Source organism: Grus americana, chromosome 31 (genome assembly GCF_028858705.1).
Source record: "Grus americana isolate bGruAme1 chromosome 31, bGruAme1.mat, whole genome shotgun sequence".
NCBI lineage: Eukaryota > Metazoa > Chordata > Aves > Gruiformes > Gruidae > Grus > Grus americana.
In genome coordinates, this window is record NC_072882.1 from 1184687 (window position 1) to 1202787 (window position 18101).

Below are 18101 nucleotides of genomic sequence, written 5' to 3' on the forward strand. Positions count from 1 at the left end.
GGATGTGAAGGTCTCGCCCTGCGTTTGCCTCGATTTTTTTTTTTTTCCCCATCCCGGGGCTGACGTGGGCACCGTTCGTGCGTTGGCTAAAACTCTTGGATGCAAGCCGGGGATAAACGCGACGCCAGAGTCACGGTTGGGGCTTGAGACCGGGAGAAACTCGTGACACCGTTGCCCGAGATGCCCGGAAGAGGAAACCCCCGGGGATTTGGGCTGCTTGTCCAAAGCCAAGGGAGACTTGGGGTGCACCCAGGGGTGTTCAGCCCCGGCCTTCGGGGCCGTGTGTGTTTTGGCAGAGGGACCAAGGCTGCTCGACAGGGCCGTCTCACCTGGGTTTCTTCCCATCCCTCCTTCTCCGTCCCCTTTTAAAGCCGCCGGAGCCCTCGTCCCAGAAGAAATGTCACCGCGGTGGTCCAGGATGATGCTGCAGCTCGTGCTCCTCGCCGCCCTCGCCCTCTGCGGTGCGTCCTCCGCGGGAAGCCGCCGGCCTCGTTAGCTGCTGACGACCCCCCTGCTTGCAATTCACTCCTTCCCTCCTTCCCCCCCCCCCCCCAAATCGTCTCTCCCGCAGGACGCTGCTCCGAGCAGGATCTCGATGGGGTGCAACGGGTGGTCGGTGGGACCGAGGCACGCTCGCACGCCTGGCCCTCCCAGGTGAGTCCTTCCCAGGGTCAGCCAGCAAATCCCATGGGGGTCTCACCCCCCCCCAGGACCATGCGGTTGAACCCCCCAACATCTCACGTCCCCTCCTCTTCCCCAGATCTCCCTCCAGTATTACTCCAGCGGCAGCTGGTATCACACCTGCGGAGGGTCCCTCATCCAGAGAAACTGGGTGATGACGGCAGCCCATTGCGTGGATCGGTGAGCGGGGACCCCCACCTTCCTCTCGTGGGAAAAAAAAACATTTTCCACCAAAAACCTTGCCAAGGAGAAATTTTGGCTGCCCCAACCCAGAGAGCAATGGTCCTTTCAGGTCTTCGCTGGCCCGTTAAGGGGTTTCACGGACCGTCTCTGGGAGCATCTCCTTGCGCTGATCCTTTCCGTACCAGCTCACGGTTAAAACGATAATAATTTATGGCCTGATCCTGTGGGTTTTTTTCCTTCCTGGCAGTAACCTGAACTTCCGTGTTGTGGCCGGCGATCACAACCTCTACTCGAACGAAGGCAGCGAGCAGGTCTTCAGCGTGAGCAAGATCGTCATCCATCCCTCCTGGAACAGCAACAACGTCGCTGGGGGGTAATGCGTGTGGGGAGGGGGATTTGGGGGGGGCGGGGGGGGGGTAGCGTCGCTGGGAATGGGGGGGATCCTTGCAACGTCGTCTTCCTCCTCTTCTCTCCAGCTACGACATCGCCTTGATCCGCCTGGCCACCTCCGCCAGCCTGAACTCCTACGTGCAGCTGGCGGTCCTGCCCGCGGAGGGATCCATCCTGGCCAACAACTACCCCTGCTACATCACGGGCTGGGGTCTCACCCGCAGTGAGTGCCGATGGGTCGCCCTGGCCCTAAATCGCCCAAAAAACGTGGGAAATGTGGGGAGCCGCATGATATTTTTAAGCTTTTTGAGGTGCCAGGAGGCATCATGCAGGGTTTTGCTCAGGGCACGGAGCTGCCCAACGTCGGGTGGGATCGTGCCGAGGTTTTGGGAGGAATTTACGTGGGAGAAGAGGTTTGGTGGCAGCCGTGGGCTCCGCTTTGGCAAGGGGAGGCGGTTGCTGCATCTCACGGGTCTTTGCCGGCGCGGCGTTAACCGGGGCTCGGTGTCGTGCAGCCAACGGGCAGCTCTCCAGCGTCCTGCTGCAGGCGTACCTGCCCGTGGTGGACTACCAGATCTGCTCCAGCTCTTCCTACTGGGGCTCCACCGTCAAGACCACCATGGTCTGTGCCGGCGGTGACGGCGTCCGCTCCGGCTGCCAGGTACGGCCCCGGCATCCCGCTTTCCCCCCCCCCACCCCGCTCCCCTATCCCGCCAGCATCCCCGTTCCTCCCATCTCATACGGGTTCCTCGGGCCGGCAGGGCGATTCCGGTGGTCCCCTGCACTGCGCGGTGAACGGGCAGTACCAGGTCCACGGCGTCACCAGTTTCGTCTCCAGTCTGGGCTGCAACGTCCAGCGCAAACCCACCGTCTTCACCCGCGTCTCTGCCTACATCTCCTGGATACAGAGCGTAAGGCGACAGCGGGGTTCGGGCGGTCGGAGGCTGAGACCTGGCGCTGTTGTTGCACCGATGAACCAGTTCCATCCCTACTCGACTCAACCGTTGCCTTTCTTCTCCTTCCAGGTGATAGCCCAGAACTGAGCGGTGGCACGAGAAGAGCCCAGTCCCTGGCTCGGGCGAGGGATGTCGTCTCCCCCCACATCTCAGGGGTTTAAAACTCGTAGCCGGTGTCAATAAAATCTGTTCCTCTCTCCAGCGTGCTGGTGGGTGCTTTGCCCCGCAATCCTTTCTCCTCCAGCCCTCGGCATCCTTTTCCCCTCCCGTATTCCAGAGAATCCCTTTGGCCCCGTCCTTCCTCTTCCTCGCCCCTCAGGAAAAGACCCGCAAGGAAAAGCAACCGGCCTCGTGCTTTCGGGGCAGCCAGAACGTCCTTGGGATAACGGAAAACGGGAAAATGCGGCAAATCCTCTCCGTGGGCAGTGACGCAGCCCTTGGGGGTATGGAGCGATCCGGTCGGGATTTTTCCCAGCCGCTAACTCTATTTCTCTTCCAAACCCGACCTCCTTTGCAATGAGAAATGTCGGATTCGGCGGCTGTCACCACCTTGCCCGCCGCTGCATCCCGGAGGAGCCAAAACCGTGCCGTAACCGCGCCTGGCACGGCGATAAAAAACCCCCCAGCACCGAAATTGCCCCCGAAGCCATATTTTAAACCCCAAACCAGATGCTCGCGCAAGAATTAAGAGGCGGGTACGAGTTCTCCGTCACTTCTTTGACCCACCCATGTCGCTGGGTGTACGGGGGAGCCTTTCGGGGAGGGGGGGGTGCCCGGGTGCTTGGCGGATGCCGACAGCTGCCTCGCCTCGAACTTCCTCCGTAGAAAACATCAAACCGCAGCGCGCGGCTGCGAGAGGAACCGAGCTGCAGCCATGGCAGAGGGCAAGAGTGGGGGAGCGGGGCTCTTCGCCAAGCAGGTCCAGAAACGGTTCAGCCGGGCGCAGGAGAAGGTACGGTGCGACGTCCGCCCGCGCTGCCCGGCCCCAAAATCCGTTATTTTATTTTACTCTTTAATTATTTTCGGCTATGGCACTGGGGGAGTGGCACAACGGGCACCGCTTGGCACCCGCGGGGACTCGTAGGGACTTCATTTGGGCGCTTCTGGATCAACGTCATCGTTGCTCCAAGGCAACGAGGCTTGATGGCATCTCCCCAAAGTTCCCCGAGCTGCTTTGGCAGCCACCGGGTTCTCTAAAAGTAGGGGGTTTTCCACCCAAAATTCCTTCCAGAGGTTACGGGGAGGGGGGGGGCACCGTGCGCTGCTGGCACGGGGTCCCTCAGGCTGGCCGGAGGTGACGGTCCCCAGCAGGACCCGGCGTGGGGGCTGGTCCTGGGAACACCAGCGCAGCCCCTGCCACCCGCGCAGGAAGCGAGGGGGAAGGGCTCCGGAAGCAGGCAGAAATGGGGTAATTCTGGGCTGTTTTGGGGCGGTTCGAGGGCGTCTCTTTCCCTTTCTCTCCCCAAAAAAGCAGGCAGCGACTCCTATTTTGGGGGCGACGCGAAGCCTGCCTCCCCCAAACCCACACGCCGCCGGGTTTCCTGGCTGGGGCTGGGTGCTAAATTCAGCTCCCCCGTGGCCGTATCAGCCCGGCCCAGGCTCCGGCCGCTTCCTGGGGGGCTCGAACTCTTCCTGGCCACCCCAGAGCTCCCTCCTGCGCGGCCCCAGCCTGGTCGTGCTCCTGCGATGGTGGCTCCGGAGGCAGCCTTCGGCCACAGACCATCCTCATCCTCGGCACAGCGTCACCGACGCCCGGCGAGGCAGCGCCCAGGGCTTCGCCTGCACCCATAGTCACGTGCATGGATGTTTTGGGGTACACAGGGCTGCGGCTATAGGGTTTTATAGGGTGGGGTGATGGGTTAGCACCCCAAAAGTCACCGTTTTTCGTCTAAAAACTAAAAGCACCAGGGGATGCACCAAAAGTTTGTATCCTCCATCCAAATCCCGGCTCGGCATCGGCTCTGCCGGATCCGGGGCGTCCCCCAAAAGGGGGGGTACCAGGAGGTAGAGCCGGGTGGGCAGCGCTGAGCTCGGGGCTGACGGCTTTTCCCACGTCTCCATTTCTCTCCATCCCAGGTTTTGCAGAAATTGGGCAAAACGGTGGAAACCAAAGACGAGCAGTTCGAGCAAAGCGCGTACAACTTCCAGCAGCAGCAGGTCGCACCGGGGAGCGGGGATGGGGACGGGGACAACCGGGGTCCCTCCGTCCCCAACGGGCTCACGGAAATCACCGCAAGCCCACGGGGGCATCCCTGACCTGTCCCCTCGCCGCCTTCTTTGCAGAACGAAGGCAATAAACTCTACAAAGACCTCAAGGCTTTCCTCGGCGCGGTGAAAGGTACGGCACCCCGTCCCCGTAAATACGCCGGGAAAATCCCACGGGCACCACGGAGGAGCGGGAGGGGGCCGAGCGTTGCCGTGTTTTCTTACCCGGGGTAATAAATAATATTTAATAATAAATAATAAGTAATAAATAATAAGTAATCATATTTTTGCCACCCCCGGCCGGGCTGGCGCGGCCGCAGTGATGCACGAGAGCTCCCGGAAAGTGGCTGAAACGTTGCAGGAGATTTACAGCACCGACTGGGATGGTCACGAGGAGCTGAAAGCCATCGCAGATGTGAGCCCCTTGACGTGCTCCCGCCGTCCCCAAGGGTCCCCTCTGAGCATCGGGGCGGGGGGGGCCAGCGAGCCCGGCCCGGGGGGGTCCCTGGGGATGCAGCCCGGCACGTACGGCTGGAGAGGAGGTTGGGGCGGGGGGAGCTGGGCGTTATACCCCGTCCCCCCCTTTTTCCTCCCGGCAGAGCAACGATCTCCTGTGGGACGACTACGAGGCGAAGCTGGCCGACCAAGCCCTGCGGCTGATGGAGAACTACCTGGCTCAGTTCGGGGACTTTAAGGTACCCCCGCCCCGTGCGCGATGTCGCAGGGGGGACACGGGGAGGGGGACGGATGGTGGCTCACCTTGCCCCCCACGCAGGAGCGTATCGCCAAGCGGGGCCGTAAGCTGGTGGACTACGACAGCGCCCGGCATCACCTGGAAGCTCTGCAAAGCGCCAAGAAAAAGGACGAGGCGAAAATCGCCAAGGTCGAGCCTCCCGCAAGACCACCGCCCGGCGCAGCCCCCCCCATGCCCCGGCCATGCCGGCAAAGCCACGTCCCCCCCCCCACCTTCCCTCCCCGCAGGCCGAGGAAGAGTTTAATAAAGCCCAAGCGGTGTTTGAAGATCTGAACAGGGACCTTCGGGAGGAGCTGCCGGTTCTGTACAGCAGGTACAGGGGACATCGCAGGGGTGGGCGACATCAAAGGGGCTGGGGGACATCAAAGGGGCTGGGGGTGTCATAAGGGCTGGGGGACATTGTGGGGCTGGGGGACATTGTGGGGCTGGGGGACATCGTGGGGCTGGGGGACATCAAAGGGATTGAGGGACGCTGTAGAGATTTGGGGCCATCGCAGGGCTGGGGGCCATCGAGGTGCTGGGGGCCATCGTGGGGCTGGGGGACATCGTGGGGTTGGGGGACATTGGGGTGCTGGGGGCCATCTCGGGGCTGGGGGCCATCGTGGGGCTGGGGGATGCTGCAGGGATTCGGGGACACGGCGGGGCTGGGGACACGGGGGGCCTGGAGCAGGGACGCGGCCCCCCGGGGATGCTCCTGCCCAGAAGCCGATGGCATCCACAGCCCCCCCCGTTCTCAAGTGGGGGGGGAGGCAAAGGCAGCCCCCTCCCCCTTCCCCCCTGCCGTGGGTCCCCGCAAGGAAGCATCACCCGAGCGGGAGGTCCCCGGGGCCACCGGCCGGCGGTCACAGCCGGGAGGTGGCAACACCATCGCCGCGGCGGGGTGGCCCCGGCCCCCCCCCGGAGGATGGGTGCTGACGGTGCTGGGTGCTCAGCACCCCGAACCCCCAGGGGAAACGGGTCAGCACCCCCGACCCCCCCCCCCCCACCTCCCGCTGTGTTTTCCCTCCCGCAGCCGCATCGCCTGCTACGTGACCATCTTCCAGAACATCTCCAACCTCCGGGACGTCTTCTACAAGGAGATGAGCAAGGTGTTGGGGCGGGGGGGGGGGCAAGGTGGCACCCCAAAACACCTCTCCCCTCGCCCCCCCCCACCCCAAGCAGTCTCGTAGCCTCGCTGCTCTTCGTTTAATTTAATAATTTAGAGCAGCTCGAGGATGTTCGTGGTGCTGCCGGGTGATGGGTGGCGCCGGGGGGGGGCCCCCACTGATGGGTTTCTCTCCCCCCCCCCCCCCACCTTACAGCTCAACCGTGACCTCTACGAGGTGATGAGCAAACTGGACAAGCAGCACTCCAGCAAAGTCTTCATCATTAAAGGCGTCCCCAGGTAAACGAGCGGGTGAGATCCGGTGGGGGGGGCTTCAAGTGGCCAAATCTTCCCCCCCTCCACCCCCCCCCCCCAAAAAGCAGAAGCGTGATGCAGCCCCCAGTGCTATAGTCCTGGGATGGGCGAGCATCTCCCGGCGGCGGGTTGAGGGTGCTTTGGTGGTGCCGGGTTAATTAATTAGGGTTGTTTGCCGATCGTGCTGGATGGGGAAGCACCACCAGCACAACAGGACGGTGCCACGTGTCCCCAAGGATGATGCTTGTGGGACGTGCTGGGGGGGGGGGGCTTAACCCCCTCTGTCCTCCCCCCACACAGCAACCGGCGCTCGCTGGTCATCTCCTCGCCGGTGAGCCCCCCGGCCATGTTTCCCTGCCCGGGGAAGGCGCCGGACTGGCAGCCCGTGGTGGAAGCGGAGGCGACGGCAACGTCCCCCGGGGTGGGCAGCGGGGCCACGGACTCCGTCTCCAACGGGGAGCTGGGTGCCACCATCCCTGGCCCGCCACCGGCTTCACCCGCCAGCGGTGGGTCCCTGTCGGAGACGGCGTCGGTCTCCAGCGAGGATGCTCCAGAGCCCGGCCCCAGCCCCGAAGCTTCGTCCCACGAGCAGGGGACGTCGGTGGCAACCGTGGAGCCGGGCACTGGCTCCCCCGGGCTCACTGAAAGCCGGGGTCCAGAGCCGGAGGGAGCTGCCAGCGAGGCGCAGGAGGGGGCCAAGGGCATCGCCACCTCCTTGGCATCACTGATTTTATCCGAGGCGATTGCCCAGGCTGCCGGCACCGTGCCACCGGAGCCAGAAAAAGCCCCGGCTGGGCCGGAGGTGAGCAAAGCCCCAGCTACCGTAGGGGACCCCGGTCAGCCAGATGGCGCGGCCACCAACGGTGAGGGTCAGGCACGTCCCGAGGAGCCACCGTCCCCAGCCCCGGCCATCCCCTGCGATGCCCCCGGTCCTGCGGCGCGGGCAGCGGCGTGTCCGTCCCTGGGCGGCGGGCAGGAGCCGTGCCGGCTCGGCGATGCCACGGGCGAGCACAGCGACTCCGAGGAGAGCGTGGAGGGGACGGACGTCGAGCCAAAGGCGGCCAAAACTCAGGTGAGGAAGTTCTGGTGCCGGAGGGGGGACGATGTGGCGGGGGGGGAGATGCCTGGCTCGTTCGGAGACCCAACCTGTGCTGGGGGGCGTGCGGTGGGGGGGATCTGTGGGACAAATCCAGCCCGGTACAACGCTCCTCTGCTGGCAGATGGGGCTGGATCTGACCCTCGACGCGGCGTCAAGCGGCTGCACCGGGGACGGCAGCCCCCCCTGTGGCTCCCCAACCGAGGTGGGTGCAGCGGCGCTGCGGGGGGAGACGCTCACCCGCCCCCCCCCCCCCCCCTCCCCGGCTGGACTCGGTCCTTCTTGGGTCTGGTTTAATCGAAGGACGAGTTCTCCGTGTCCCCCCCCGGCTTGGCGTCACCTCCGTGTCTCTCCCAGGAGCCAGGCTGTCCCCAGACACCGGAGCAGGACGCGAGCCAGGACCCCCCACCAGCAGCAGCCCCCCCCCAGGACCTGACCGAGACCCTCACCTCCCTGTGATCCCGGTGCCCCGCGCGGGAAACCGGCGTTTCACGGCGCCACGGGCCGATAATTGTGTTTCACCGCAACCGTACCGTGCTTCCCACCCCCCCGCCGTCCCGTCTGAAATAAAGGCAGAGGGCAGAGAAGGTGGCGAGAGGAGGGCGAAGACGTCGGCAAGGGCCAAACCTCCGTCCTGCAAAAGCCCATCACCAGGATGGGGGGGACACGGGGTGGGGGGGGCTCTGCCGGGGGGGGGGTTACGGCAGCAGAAGCCAAACGCGGGAGGGATTTGTCACCCTGTTCTTCCCCAGCACCCAACGCCGCTGCCTCGGCGCCTTGCGGTGACGCAGGAAAAAGGTGTCGAGCCGGTTTCTCCGGCTCCCATAAAATATGCTGCCATGCAAAAAAAAAAAACCCAAAAAACCCCCAAAAAACCCTGATTTTACCCCCCGAGCTGCAACCCCCCCCCCAATATCGAAGCAAAACCCCGTTGCCAATCGCCGCCCCGGTGCAAGAGCTTGCGTCGCCGCCCTGGCGATGGGCTGGCTCCCCAGCGAGCGAGGGGTTAACGGAGGAAGTTTTTCTGGGGTTTTATCATCCTCGCAGCCGGACTGGAAAGGTGAGGCAGGAAAAGGGCAACGCCTTCGCCTGGGCGAGACTCGGAGCTGCACATGGTGCCGGCAGCCGCTCGCCCCGGCACAGCGGGCGCAGGTAAGAGCTGGGGTGGGAAGGTGGGGGGGACACACACATGGCTCCTGGGGTGACACCCCCCCACACACCCCCCAAAAAAGAAAAATTTCCATCTTTCCTGGGGAGGTTTGAAAGGGATTTGGTTGCATCGGGCACGGGGATTTGCACAGGGATGCAACGGAGTCGTGAGACAAGGGACGCCGAAGCGCGCGGCCGGTTTTGGGGAGAAGCCAAGAGGTTTTTTTCGGAGAAAACCCGGAGAAGCCGGGTGTTTTCCAGCTGGATTTCAGGCAGGTGGGAAGGGAAAAGGCCGGATCCTGCTCCGGCGAGAGGCAGAAAGCAGAAAACGCAGCGGAAAAGCTGAGCGGGGTGCTGGGGAGACCCTGGGGGTCCCCGGGGTGACGGAGGAGAAACGGGGGGGTGAGCGGGCTGCGGGGATGGTTTGGTCATCCCGTCCTTCATCCGCCGGGAACGGGGATGGGGGGGGGGGGCTGCGAAGGCGCCGCGGAGCATCCCCGAAGGCGGGCTGCGCTCGGCGGAGCTTTTCGGGAGCAAAGCGACAGGGCGGGGAGGGTTTCGCTGTGGGAAAAGCTCTTGAGCAATTTGGCCCGAGAGCAAGAATGAGGAAGATTATGGGTTGGGGTTTTTTTGTTGTTGTTGTTTTGGGTTTTTTGTTTGTTTTTTAACACAACCCCCTGCCTCGCTTTAAAAAAAAAAAAAACAAAAAACAAAAAAAAAAAAACAAAAAACCCAAAAAAACCAAAAAAACACCAAAAAAACCCCAAAAAAACCCAACGAACCACATGGAGATTTGTCGGGATGCAGCGCGCTGGGGAAGTGAGTCACCCCCACTCCGTCACTCAGCCCCCTCCGCCGGCACAGCCCGGAGGTTCCGACTGCGCGGCGGCTGGATCCCGGCCTGGCAAGGTAACCCTGGCGCCGCAAAATATCCCGTGGTTTTCCGGGGCTCCTTCCCACGGCAGGAACGGCGAGGGGGTACCCGAGCGGAGCATCCCTCCCCCCCGCCCCGGGGATTCAACGCGGGGAGCTTTGCTTTCACGCTTGCCAACGTTTTGATGCCAAAGCGAGTCTTTCCCCGGGTAAAATTTGATTTTTAAACCTTCGGTGGGTCCCCAGGATCCCGTTTTGCAGGTGCTGCGGGCACAAAACTGGTTTGCGGTTCCCACCGGCAACGCCGAACGCTTCGCGATCGTCGAGGCGCACGGCTTGCACCGGCTCCCTTTTCATCAAGCAGTACTTTCTCCTCTTTTCCCCCCAAATCCTAATTCTTATTTTTTTGGGGGGAAATTTTACCCATTTTTTTTGGCTCTGAAGCCACCCAAGCAGCCGCTGCTCGGCGGGAAGGTTGTGGTTGGCTTCAGAAATTGCGTGAAGTTCCCCGACGCCCCGACATCGCTGCTGGAGGAGCCCAGCGAGCTTTAAAGCGAAGCTGGGTTTAAAGCGAAGCTGGGTTTAAAGCGAAGCTGGGTTTAAAGCGAAGCTGGATTGAAAGCGAAGCTGGGTTGAAAGCAAAGCTGGATTGAAAGCGAAGCTGGGTTCAAAGCGAAGCTGGGTTCAAAATGAAGCTGGGTTCAAAATGAAGCTGGGTTCAAAGCGAAGCTGGGTTTAAAGTGAAGCTGGGTTTAAAATGAAGCTGGATTGAAAACGAAGCTGGGTTTAAAGTGAAGCTGGGTTCAAAGCGAAGCTGGGTTTAAAGTGAAGCTGGGTTTAAAACGAAGCTGGGTTTAAAGTGAAGCTGGGTTGAAAGCGAAGCTGGGTTGAAAGGAAAAACTGGGTTTAATGAAAATTTGGGTTTAAAGCAAATCTGGGTGTAAAGCAAAACCGCGTTTAATGCAAATCTGGGTTTAACGACTCGGTGGCTCGTACCAACCTGAGCTTGAGCCCAGGGAAGCTGTCGTGCTCGGGGGGGAGCTGCTGCAGACTTGGGGTCCCGCTCCCCAGCCGGTGGGAGAAGGGTCCCACGACCATCCGTGCCCGCTGCTGGGAATGGGGAAAAAAAAAAAATTGTTTTCCCCAATTCCTGCGACTCTGTTAAGCCCGAACGGTTGCGCCCTGCTAGCGCTCGAAAGCAAAAAAACCTGCTGGCGTAAGGGATGTTTTGCAAACACCCGCCGGCGCTGTGAGTCACAAGGGCACGGTGGGACAAGCAGGGCAGGGCTGGATCCTGAGAAATTCATCCCGCTTTCCAAAATCCCGGAGGTCACCGGCAGGGTTAACATCGCCCCGTCCTCGTGAGATGCATCCTGACGGCACGGCCGCGCTCCCGGCTCCCCGCTCCTGGCCCGTGTCCACGTTCCCGTCGTTAAATTTCCTCTTTTTTTTTTTTTTAAAAAAAAAAATTAAATTTTATTTGCTCCTGACATCTAGCGGCGCGTCTCCACAGAGCCGCTGAGTCACTTGTGCCCGAGCGCCGGAGCCATTGCACGACATATTTTTTTTTTTTTTTTTAATTTTTTTTTTGGGGGGGGGTTACAAAGATTCTCCGTCCACCTCGGGCAGAACCGCCCAGGTCGGCTGAGCGGCCGCTGGTCCGGTTGCTTTTTGCAAGCGAAACGTTACGGCTGCGACATCAACCTCGGGAACCCCAACGGGGGCGGAGATTTAGAGGATTCACGGGCAATTCGAAGCTCTCAAAGTTTGAGAGGAAATCGCAGAGGTGGGGGTTGGTTTTTTTTTTTCCCCTGCCTTCACTACCTTCGCCGCCACCTTCCCTTCCTCGCCATCAACCAGAATAAAACCTTTGCCGCATCACCGCCGGCATCCCCCCCTCGTGGCTGCACCCTTCGGGGCGTCGCGTGTGAATTTATCGCTTTTATTCTTTTTTTTTTTCTTTTTTTTTTTTTTTTTCTGGTAGGTCTGAAGGAGCCCGGACCTTCGCCTGGAAGGAGCCGATGCGATGGAAGGAGATCAGCCCCCTCTGACCGCAGGTGAGCGCCCCGCGACAGCTCTGCCGGGCTCTTCGTGCCGTATAATCCTCGGCAAGACCTTGCCCGGGGCCAGGTCCAGCTAAGCCTGGCTCAGAGTTGGGTCCGGATCAGCCTTGCTCACCTTCTCCTCTCTCCCTCTCTCCTGGTTTGGTGAAGGAGAGCTGACAACCCCCTTGGTGAAGAAGGCTCACACCCCACCTCTCCATGAGGACGCCAACACCGTGGTCATCGCAGGTAGGGGCTCTCCTCGCCGGATTCACCCCGTTCACCGCGGAGCAGCTCGGGGGCTAAACCCTGCTCCTCTCTGCCTTCTCCCCGGCAGTTGTCATCACCCTGGTGTTCCTCACCCTGCTGACGGTCCTGGTGGTGATCATCACCTACCTGTACAGAAACAAAGGCAGCTACCTCACCTACGAGCAGCCGGCGGCAGAGACCGACGTCTCGGTGCAGATGGAGGACGCTCCATCCAAAGAAAAAGAAGAATATTTTATCTAAGCCCCCGGGTCCAGCTCTCTGACGCGCTCAGGTCCGAGTTACCTAAATTTCCTGGACTTGGGGATCTACAAGCTGCTGCTTCTTCTTTTTATTTTTTTTTTTCCTTAATTTATTAAGCCGACGATGGATCCCGGAGCAGACCAAGGGCAGGGAGGAGTTCAGCTAGGCGGAGGAGAGCAGACACGGCCGCGCTCCGGCCGCCTGCACCCACCGTGTCCCCTCCCTTCGGTGCTTTCCAATACAGCCCGGTGATAAACACTTCCAGAGTCCCTGTTTTCTTTTTTTTTTTTTTCCTTATCTCACTAAACAATTAAGTTATTCTGCTGATGATCTAGGGGTGGGGTAATTAGCAGGGTTAATTTGGAGGCTAAGGTTAAAGTCTGCTCGTAAAATAGGCCGATGGATGGTGCAAGTTACCGGGGAATCAGAAGCGGAGCGGGTTTGCTTCATCCGCAGAGCCGGCGTTAGCACCGACACGTAGGCACAGACGTGACTTTTCTTCTCCTTTACCGATGCGGAAAGACGGGGCGAGGAGCAGCTCCAGCCATCGCTCCTCCGCTCCCTTCTCAAGGGCCGTTCCTCCTTTAAATCAAACCCAGAGGGAAAAAAACCCCCCAAAAAAAAAAACCAACCCAAACCCAAGGGAGGAAGTTCACAAAATAGCAGCGAAGAGGAAATAAGTGAAGAAACCCGGCGGCTTGCGATGGGCAGGAGCCCAGGGGGTTTATTTGAGGTCTAAGGCAAATTTGCTACTTTATTCAAATTTTCAAAATAGTCTTTATTCTACTTTTTTTTAGTATAAAAAAATCCACAAGTTAAGTGCACCACAGTGTATACAGAGAGAGAGACGTAATGCTGAACTTTCGTAACAGTCAGTTGGATGGTTAAACACAACATATACAAGACACAGATTTAGATTAAACTGAAACCTCAAGATAAAATATATTTGAATCTGATATTTTTCTTCATAAAACAAAACCAAAACAAAAAAGAAAAAGAAAACCAAAACATTGAGGATCCCTGAAATATTCTTCTTAACCCTAATAAGACTTCATTATACCCAAGTCATTTTTAAAGTATGCGTTCGTAAAACAACCCATTAACCAAGCTAATTTGTGTGTTGATTGACAGTTGCTACACACCCTTGGGCAGATGGTAACCAGCCTCTCCGTTTGAACAACAGCCTTAAGGAGTTTTGGTGTCAAGACACCAGGTCGAGTTTAAAAATAAAGACGTTTGTTTATTAAGCATCGTTCTAAAAGCCTAGTTAGCATCGAATGAAATGTTCGAACATGAGTTGCATTGTGTTTCTGGCACCAAAGCATGGCTTTGATCAGATCTAATGTGCAAAGAAATCCAAGATTACTTGGAGTGTATAAAAAAAATCCCATGATACGCGCCAGCTGCATACCTTCCTAGAGGAAAACGATGGGCGAATGTGAGCACGGAGTGCTTCCAGGGATCCGTTCTAGAGTGAGGTCAGGAAGAAAGAAGCGCCAAGGTGCCCTCCCCGCGCCTGGGAAGTGACGTTTGCATCGCTTTTCTACCCAGCACCTTTGCTCGGATGGAAGGGGAACCAGCGGACCGGTACAAGCGTAAAGGGAAGGAGAAACCGGACCCGTTCCCTCGCCCTCCCCAAAGCCAGTGTATAGGTCGCCGATTAATAAAAGCTCAGCGCTGCGGTGTTAGCTCCGGTGAAACGCAAGGAAGAGGCAGGGCTGCTGAGCTCACGCTCATTTCGCGAATTAATCCCCCCCCGCCCCTTCCCCGTTTGAACGGAGGCGCCGCTATCGTTTTATCGTTATCGTTTCGCTTCAAATTGCCTGCAGGGCCGGGCACCGAACCAGGAAGACACCTCACCGCCGTGCGTCTAATCTGCAACTTCAGGTTAATATGGACTAAAGCAGTTACATCGTGAGAAGTGCTGACAGTATGTGATGTCTTTCCTTACACAAATGTAGCCCCCCCTCTCCCCCCTTCCCCTTCCTTCTTCACCAGATAGTGTAGCCGCCATCTGAGCCTCCCAGGAAGAAGTTTCCCTTCCGTTGCGTCACCAAGACGTTGGCTCCCTGCATCACGGCCAGCTGGGCGGCGTTGGGGGGACAGCCAGGAGGGGGGGGCTGCAAGACAGAGAAAGGGGAGGGGGGGGGGAATAACTGAGGTCGGCGCCGCCACGGGAGCCGGCACAAAGCCGCCGCGGGGACCCAGGCATCGCCCAGTCCATGTCCCTGTCGCTTGCTACCGAGCAGAGACCGAGCGACAGAGTCCCGGAGCCGATGGGAAACGCTCGGGCCCCGGTCTGGGCCCTGCCCTCTCTTTTCGGAGCCCGCAGCCCGTACGGCTGACCCTGCCTTTTTGCAGGGGCCTGTGAGCGGTGGAACAAGATCTTCACGTGGCCACGAGCCACAAGCGGCAAATCCACGGGAGCGGGAACCTCCCATAGCCCCACCGTAGCACGGAAAGAGGCCAAACCTGTGTTTGGGGTCAGGGAAATCAGGTCGCTAAGCAGCCCTACTGGCTTGCCTCCCCCCCGAAGCGCAGTATGCCACCGTCCCCAGGCCGAATCGGGGGGGGGCTAGCGCTGGCCACGTGATGGTTTTGCTGCGAGCCAGAACCACCTGCGAGCCCGCGTGGCTCCGGAGCCACAGGTTGGCCAGAGAGAGCAAACCCCAAGCACGGAAGTAGGAGCCTACTCCTCTCCCAAACGACGGATCGGGTAAGAAATCTGTTTTTCTCAGGAAAAAAAGGACGTCTTCTCCCCCACTACCATCTGCGAACCTCTAACGCTGAAGCACGCGGGGTTTTGAGGATACATTTGTACTTACGGGGATGCTGGCTGTTCCACCAGCCCCAAACCTCGCTCCGGCATCAAAACCACCTTCAACAAGGACCGTCGAGCCCGGAGGATAAACCGGTCCCACGGGGTAATACGCCATCGGGACCGACGAGCCGATCGGACCCACGGCCACAGACTGGGCCACGGGCAGGAAGACGGAAGCGCCCGGATACGCCGCAGACATCGTCGGTACGGTGGCAGCCCCCAGAGGCACGAAGCTGGGACGGTAAAGCTGGGGAGGGGTGGGGGGAAAAAAAGCCACGCAAGCAAGTTTAGAGGCTTGTTCTTCCCCACGCCCAGTTGTTTATTCAGCTCTGACGTCAGAGCGCCAGCCCTGACGCGAACCTTTACCCTCCTGCTCGCACAAGAGAATCCCCTTCCCTGAGCGTTTACTTTGGGGTAAAAAGAGAGTTTTTCCCCACTGCCTGCGAGGTATCTAACTAAGAGAGATTAGCGTAGATGTGTTTTACAACGACAGGTGAGCTAAATTCATCATCTTAACTCAAGGGGAAGCTCTGAACGTTCGTCACTTTGAGTGGATGATCCAGATCTCGTAAAAGAGAATCTGGGCACCGAGTGATACGAGCGGCAGATCAAGTCCTCCAGGCAAGAAAAAAAAAAAAAAAAAAAAAAAAAAATCAATATTGCAGCTATAAACTTAATCAGATTTTTTTTTTTTTTTTTTTATTCTTTTGGAGGGGCCCCAGAAGAAAATAAAACCTTCAGAGAAGCATCTGGCCTACCTCGGAGTAAGCAGGAGGTGCATCCGTGTAGGGCGGCGGCTGCGGAAGGGGCACGGTCTGCGGGTACACGGCGGGGTTGGCGGGGGACTGGACGGGGTAGGACGGCTGGGTGGGATATTGTCCTGCGGGAGAGAGGAGAAGTCAGCCCGAGGAAGAGACAAAGCCGGACGGAACGCTGACGAGTTGTTTGGTTAGTGTGTTATGGGTTGTTTTTTTTTTTTTTTTAATTGGAAAGCCCCGTTTCTTAATTATCACGTGAGCAGAAGGGAGGATCAGCTCCGGGAGCGTCCGTGAACAATTCGCTCGCAGTATTGCCTCGGTGGTTGATCCCGACGAGCGCAGACGCCCGGCTGTCCCTGCCGGGACTTTGGCACTTTACGGCAAAAAATAAGGCGAGAGTTAAAATACCGTCGCTCCCGGTTCCGGCGAAGGAGGAGGCAGGAAGCTCAGCAACGAAAAAAAAAATAATAATAAACCAAATTATTCTGGGGCGTAGCCAGTGCTCAGACTCGCAGAATTCTTAAACCGAAACCAAAACAAACCAGACCCAATACCTGCCCCCCCCCCGCCCCGGGGCCTTTCGTGGTTTTGGGGGGCAAAGACGAGACGGCAACGGGGGGGTGAGGCGTTTTCCCGTGTCCCCCCCCCCACGCCGCGGGGGGAGGGGGCTGACGTCCCAGCGTCGCAATCGCCTCCGCTCTGACGAAGCCGTGGGGGTTCAGCGGGCTCCGAATTCGGCCCCTTCCTCCGGGATCGGGCCCCCCGGCCTGGGGGGGTCTGTGTGTCCCCCCGCTGCCCCCCGGCCTGGCTCTTTTGGGGGCGGGGGGGGGGGGGGGGCTCAGCCCCTGATCCAGCTCCCCCTGCGTACAAGGGGGTCCCACGGGGGGGTCTCACCCACTCCAACCCCCCGCCCGGCGTGGGCCCTCCCCCTACGTCACCCGGGGGGGTCCCCACCCCCCCCCAGCTGCCCCCACAGGCAACGGGGTCCCCTTTACGCCACCCGAGGGTGTCTCCCCATTACATCACCGGGGGGGGGGGTCTTCACCCTATTACATCACCCGGGGGGGGGGGGCGGTCTCCTGCACCCTACCATAAAATGGGGTCCCTTCTGACGTCATCGTGGGGATCCCCTGCGTCAGCGGGGGGGGGGGTAGTGTCCCCCTACCTCAGCACCCACCTCATCTAACGGGTCCCCCTTGCCTCACGCCTGGGGGGGGGGGTCCCTCTCACTCCAGCTCCCCCCTCCACCTACTGTGGTCCCTCTTACGTCATCCGGGGGATCCCCTACGTCAGCAGGGTGGTCTCCCCCACCTCCCCGCACGGAACGGGGATCCCTTACGTCACGCCTGGGGGTGTCCCCCCCCCCCCGGCAGCAGCCCCCCCTTACGTCACGAGGGGGGTGTCCCGCCCCCCCCCCCCCCCCCCCCGCGTTCGGCACCCACAGGGTTAAGGCCGGGCCGAGGCGCGCGGCGCCATGGCGACCCGCGCGCCCGCCCCGTTCCCATTGGCCGCCGGGCACCCGCGCGGCCCCGGCCCGCTCGCGCGGTCACGCGCTGCGGCGCCACCCTTAAAGGCGCCGCGTCCCGGGACGGAGCTACCCGGAGTGGGGTGGGGGTGGGGAAAAGGGGGTACCGGTGAAATGGGGGGGGGGGGGGGGCGGCGGCGGAACGCCCCGGGCCTTGCCTTTGCCGTTCATGGCGGCGGCGGGACGGCGCTGGCTCCGGCGGCGGCTCCCGCTCTGCCCGCGCCGCGCGCTTCCTCCTCGGTGTCACTGCGGCGCTGCGGGAGGGGGAGGGCCCGGGGGGGGGGGGAGGGGGGAGGAGGGAGCAGGGGGCGGGGCGAAAGGGAGGAAGCGGGCGCTGCGGGCAGGCGCGCGCCGTGGCGTCAGCGCGCGCGGGGGGGCGGGGCCTCGCCCTCTTAAAGGGGCCGCGGGTGGTGGAAGGGTGGCGCTTGGCGGGGGCGGGGGCGGGGGGGGGGGGGGGCCGTCCCGAGGTGGGCTCGGAGGAGGGAGGGGGCCTCAGGTAGGCCCCGAGGGTGGGGGTGCAGGGAGGGGTCCCCAGGGCCTAGGCAGGCAGGCGGGGGGGGGACAGGTAGGCCCTAGGGCTGAGGTGGGGGGGCCATGAGCAAGGCCTGGCGGGGGGGGGGGGGGCGCTAGGTAGGCCCCGGGGGTGAAGGGGGTCCCTCAGCAGGGCCTGGGGGGGCCTAGGGTGGAGGGAGGGTCCCCAGGCAGGACCAGGGAGCAGACAGGGCCTAGGGGTGAAGGGGGCCCCTCAGCAGGGCTTTG

At 60.7% G+C, this 18101-nt stretch overlaps 4 protein-coding genes across 6 annotated transcripts; 3 read left to right on the forward strand and 1 right to left on the reverse strand.

The window, feature by feature from the left end:
• The first annotated feature begins 384 nt into the window (after window positions 1-384).
• Window positions 385-2411, forward strand: CELA1 (chymotrypsin like elastase 1). The gene is made up of 8 exons (XM_054807004.1): window positions 385-461; window positions 572-654; window positions 761-861; window positions 1112-1237; window positions 1341-1477; window positions 1770-1915; window positions 2016-2165; window positions 2280-2411. Exons 1-8 carry the CDS (start codon window positions 398-400, stop codon window positions 2295-2297), a joined length of 825 nt encoding a protein of 274 aa, XP_054662979.1. The 5' UTR covers window positions 385-397; the 3' UTR covers window positions 2298-2411.
• A 658-nt stretch (window positions 2412-3069) lies between these two features.
• On the forward strand, window positions 3070-11139 carry BIN2 (bridging integrator 2). Its single transcript, XM_054807003.1, has 12 exons — window positions 3070-3162; window positions 4287-4367; window positions 4494-4548; window positions 4736-4830; window positions 5015-5110; window positions 5191-5298; window positions 5397-5482; window positions 6182-6257; window positions 6471-6553; window positions 6869-7640; window positions 7789-7869; window positions 8022-11139. The coding sequence occupies exons 1-12, from the start codon at window positions 3085-3087 to the stop codon at window positions 8121-8123; spliced, it is 1713 nt and encodes a 570-aa protein (XP_054662978.1). The 5' UTR covers window positions 3070-3084; the 3' UTR covers window positions 8124-11139.
• On the forward strand, window positions 8680-12854 carry SMAGP (small cell adhesion glycoprotein). 3 transcript variants are annotated; one of them, XM_054807009.1, is made up of 4 exons: window positions 8680-8816; window positions 11671-11743; window positions 11900-11977; window positions 12066-12854. In XM_054807009.1, the coding sequence occupies exons 2-4, from the start codon at window positions 11713-11715 to the stop codon at window positions 12236-12238; spliced, it is 282 nt and encodes a 93-aa protein (XP_054662984.1). In that variant the 5' UTR covers window positions 8680-8816; window positions 11671-11712; the 3' UTR covers window positions 12239-12854. The 3 variants fall into 3 exon arrangements, with proteins under 3 accessions (XP_054662984.1, XP_054662983.1, XP_054662982.1); XM_054807008.1 differs by lacking the exon at window positions 8680-8816 and adding an exon at window positions 9588-9722; XM_054807007.1 differs by lacking the exon at window positions 8680-8816 and adding an exon at window positions 11279-11472.
• A 137-nt stretch (window positions 12855-12991) lies between these two features.
• DAZAP2 (DAZ associated protein 2) lies at window positions 12992-17627 on the reverse strand. Its single transcript, XM_054807006.1, has 4 exons — window positions 17501-17627; window positions 15818-15939; window positions 15064-15306; window positions 12992-14358 (listed from the first exon to the last, which is right to left on the reverse strand). The coding sequence occupies exons 1-4, from the start codon at window positions 17511-17513 to the stop codon at window positions 14230-14232; spliced, it is 507 nt and encodes a 168-aa protein (XP_054662981.1). The 5' UTR covers window positions 17514-17627; the 3' UTR covers window positions 12992-14229.
• Window positions 17628-18101: the final 474 nt, after the last annotated feature.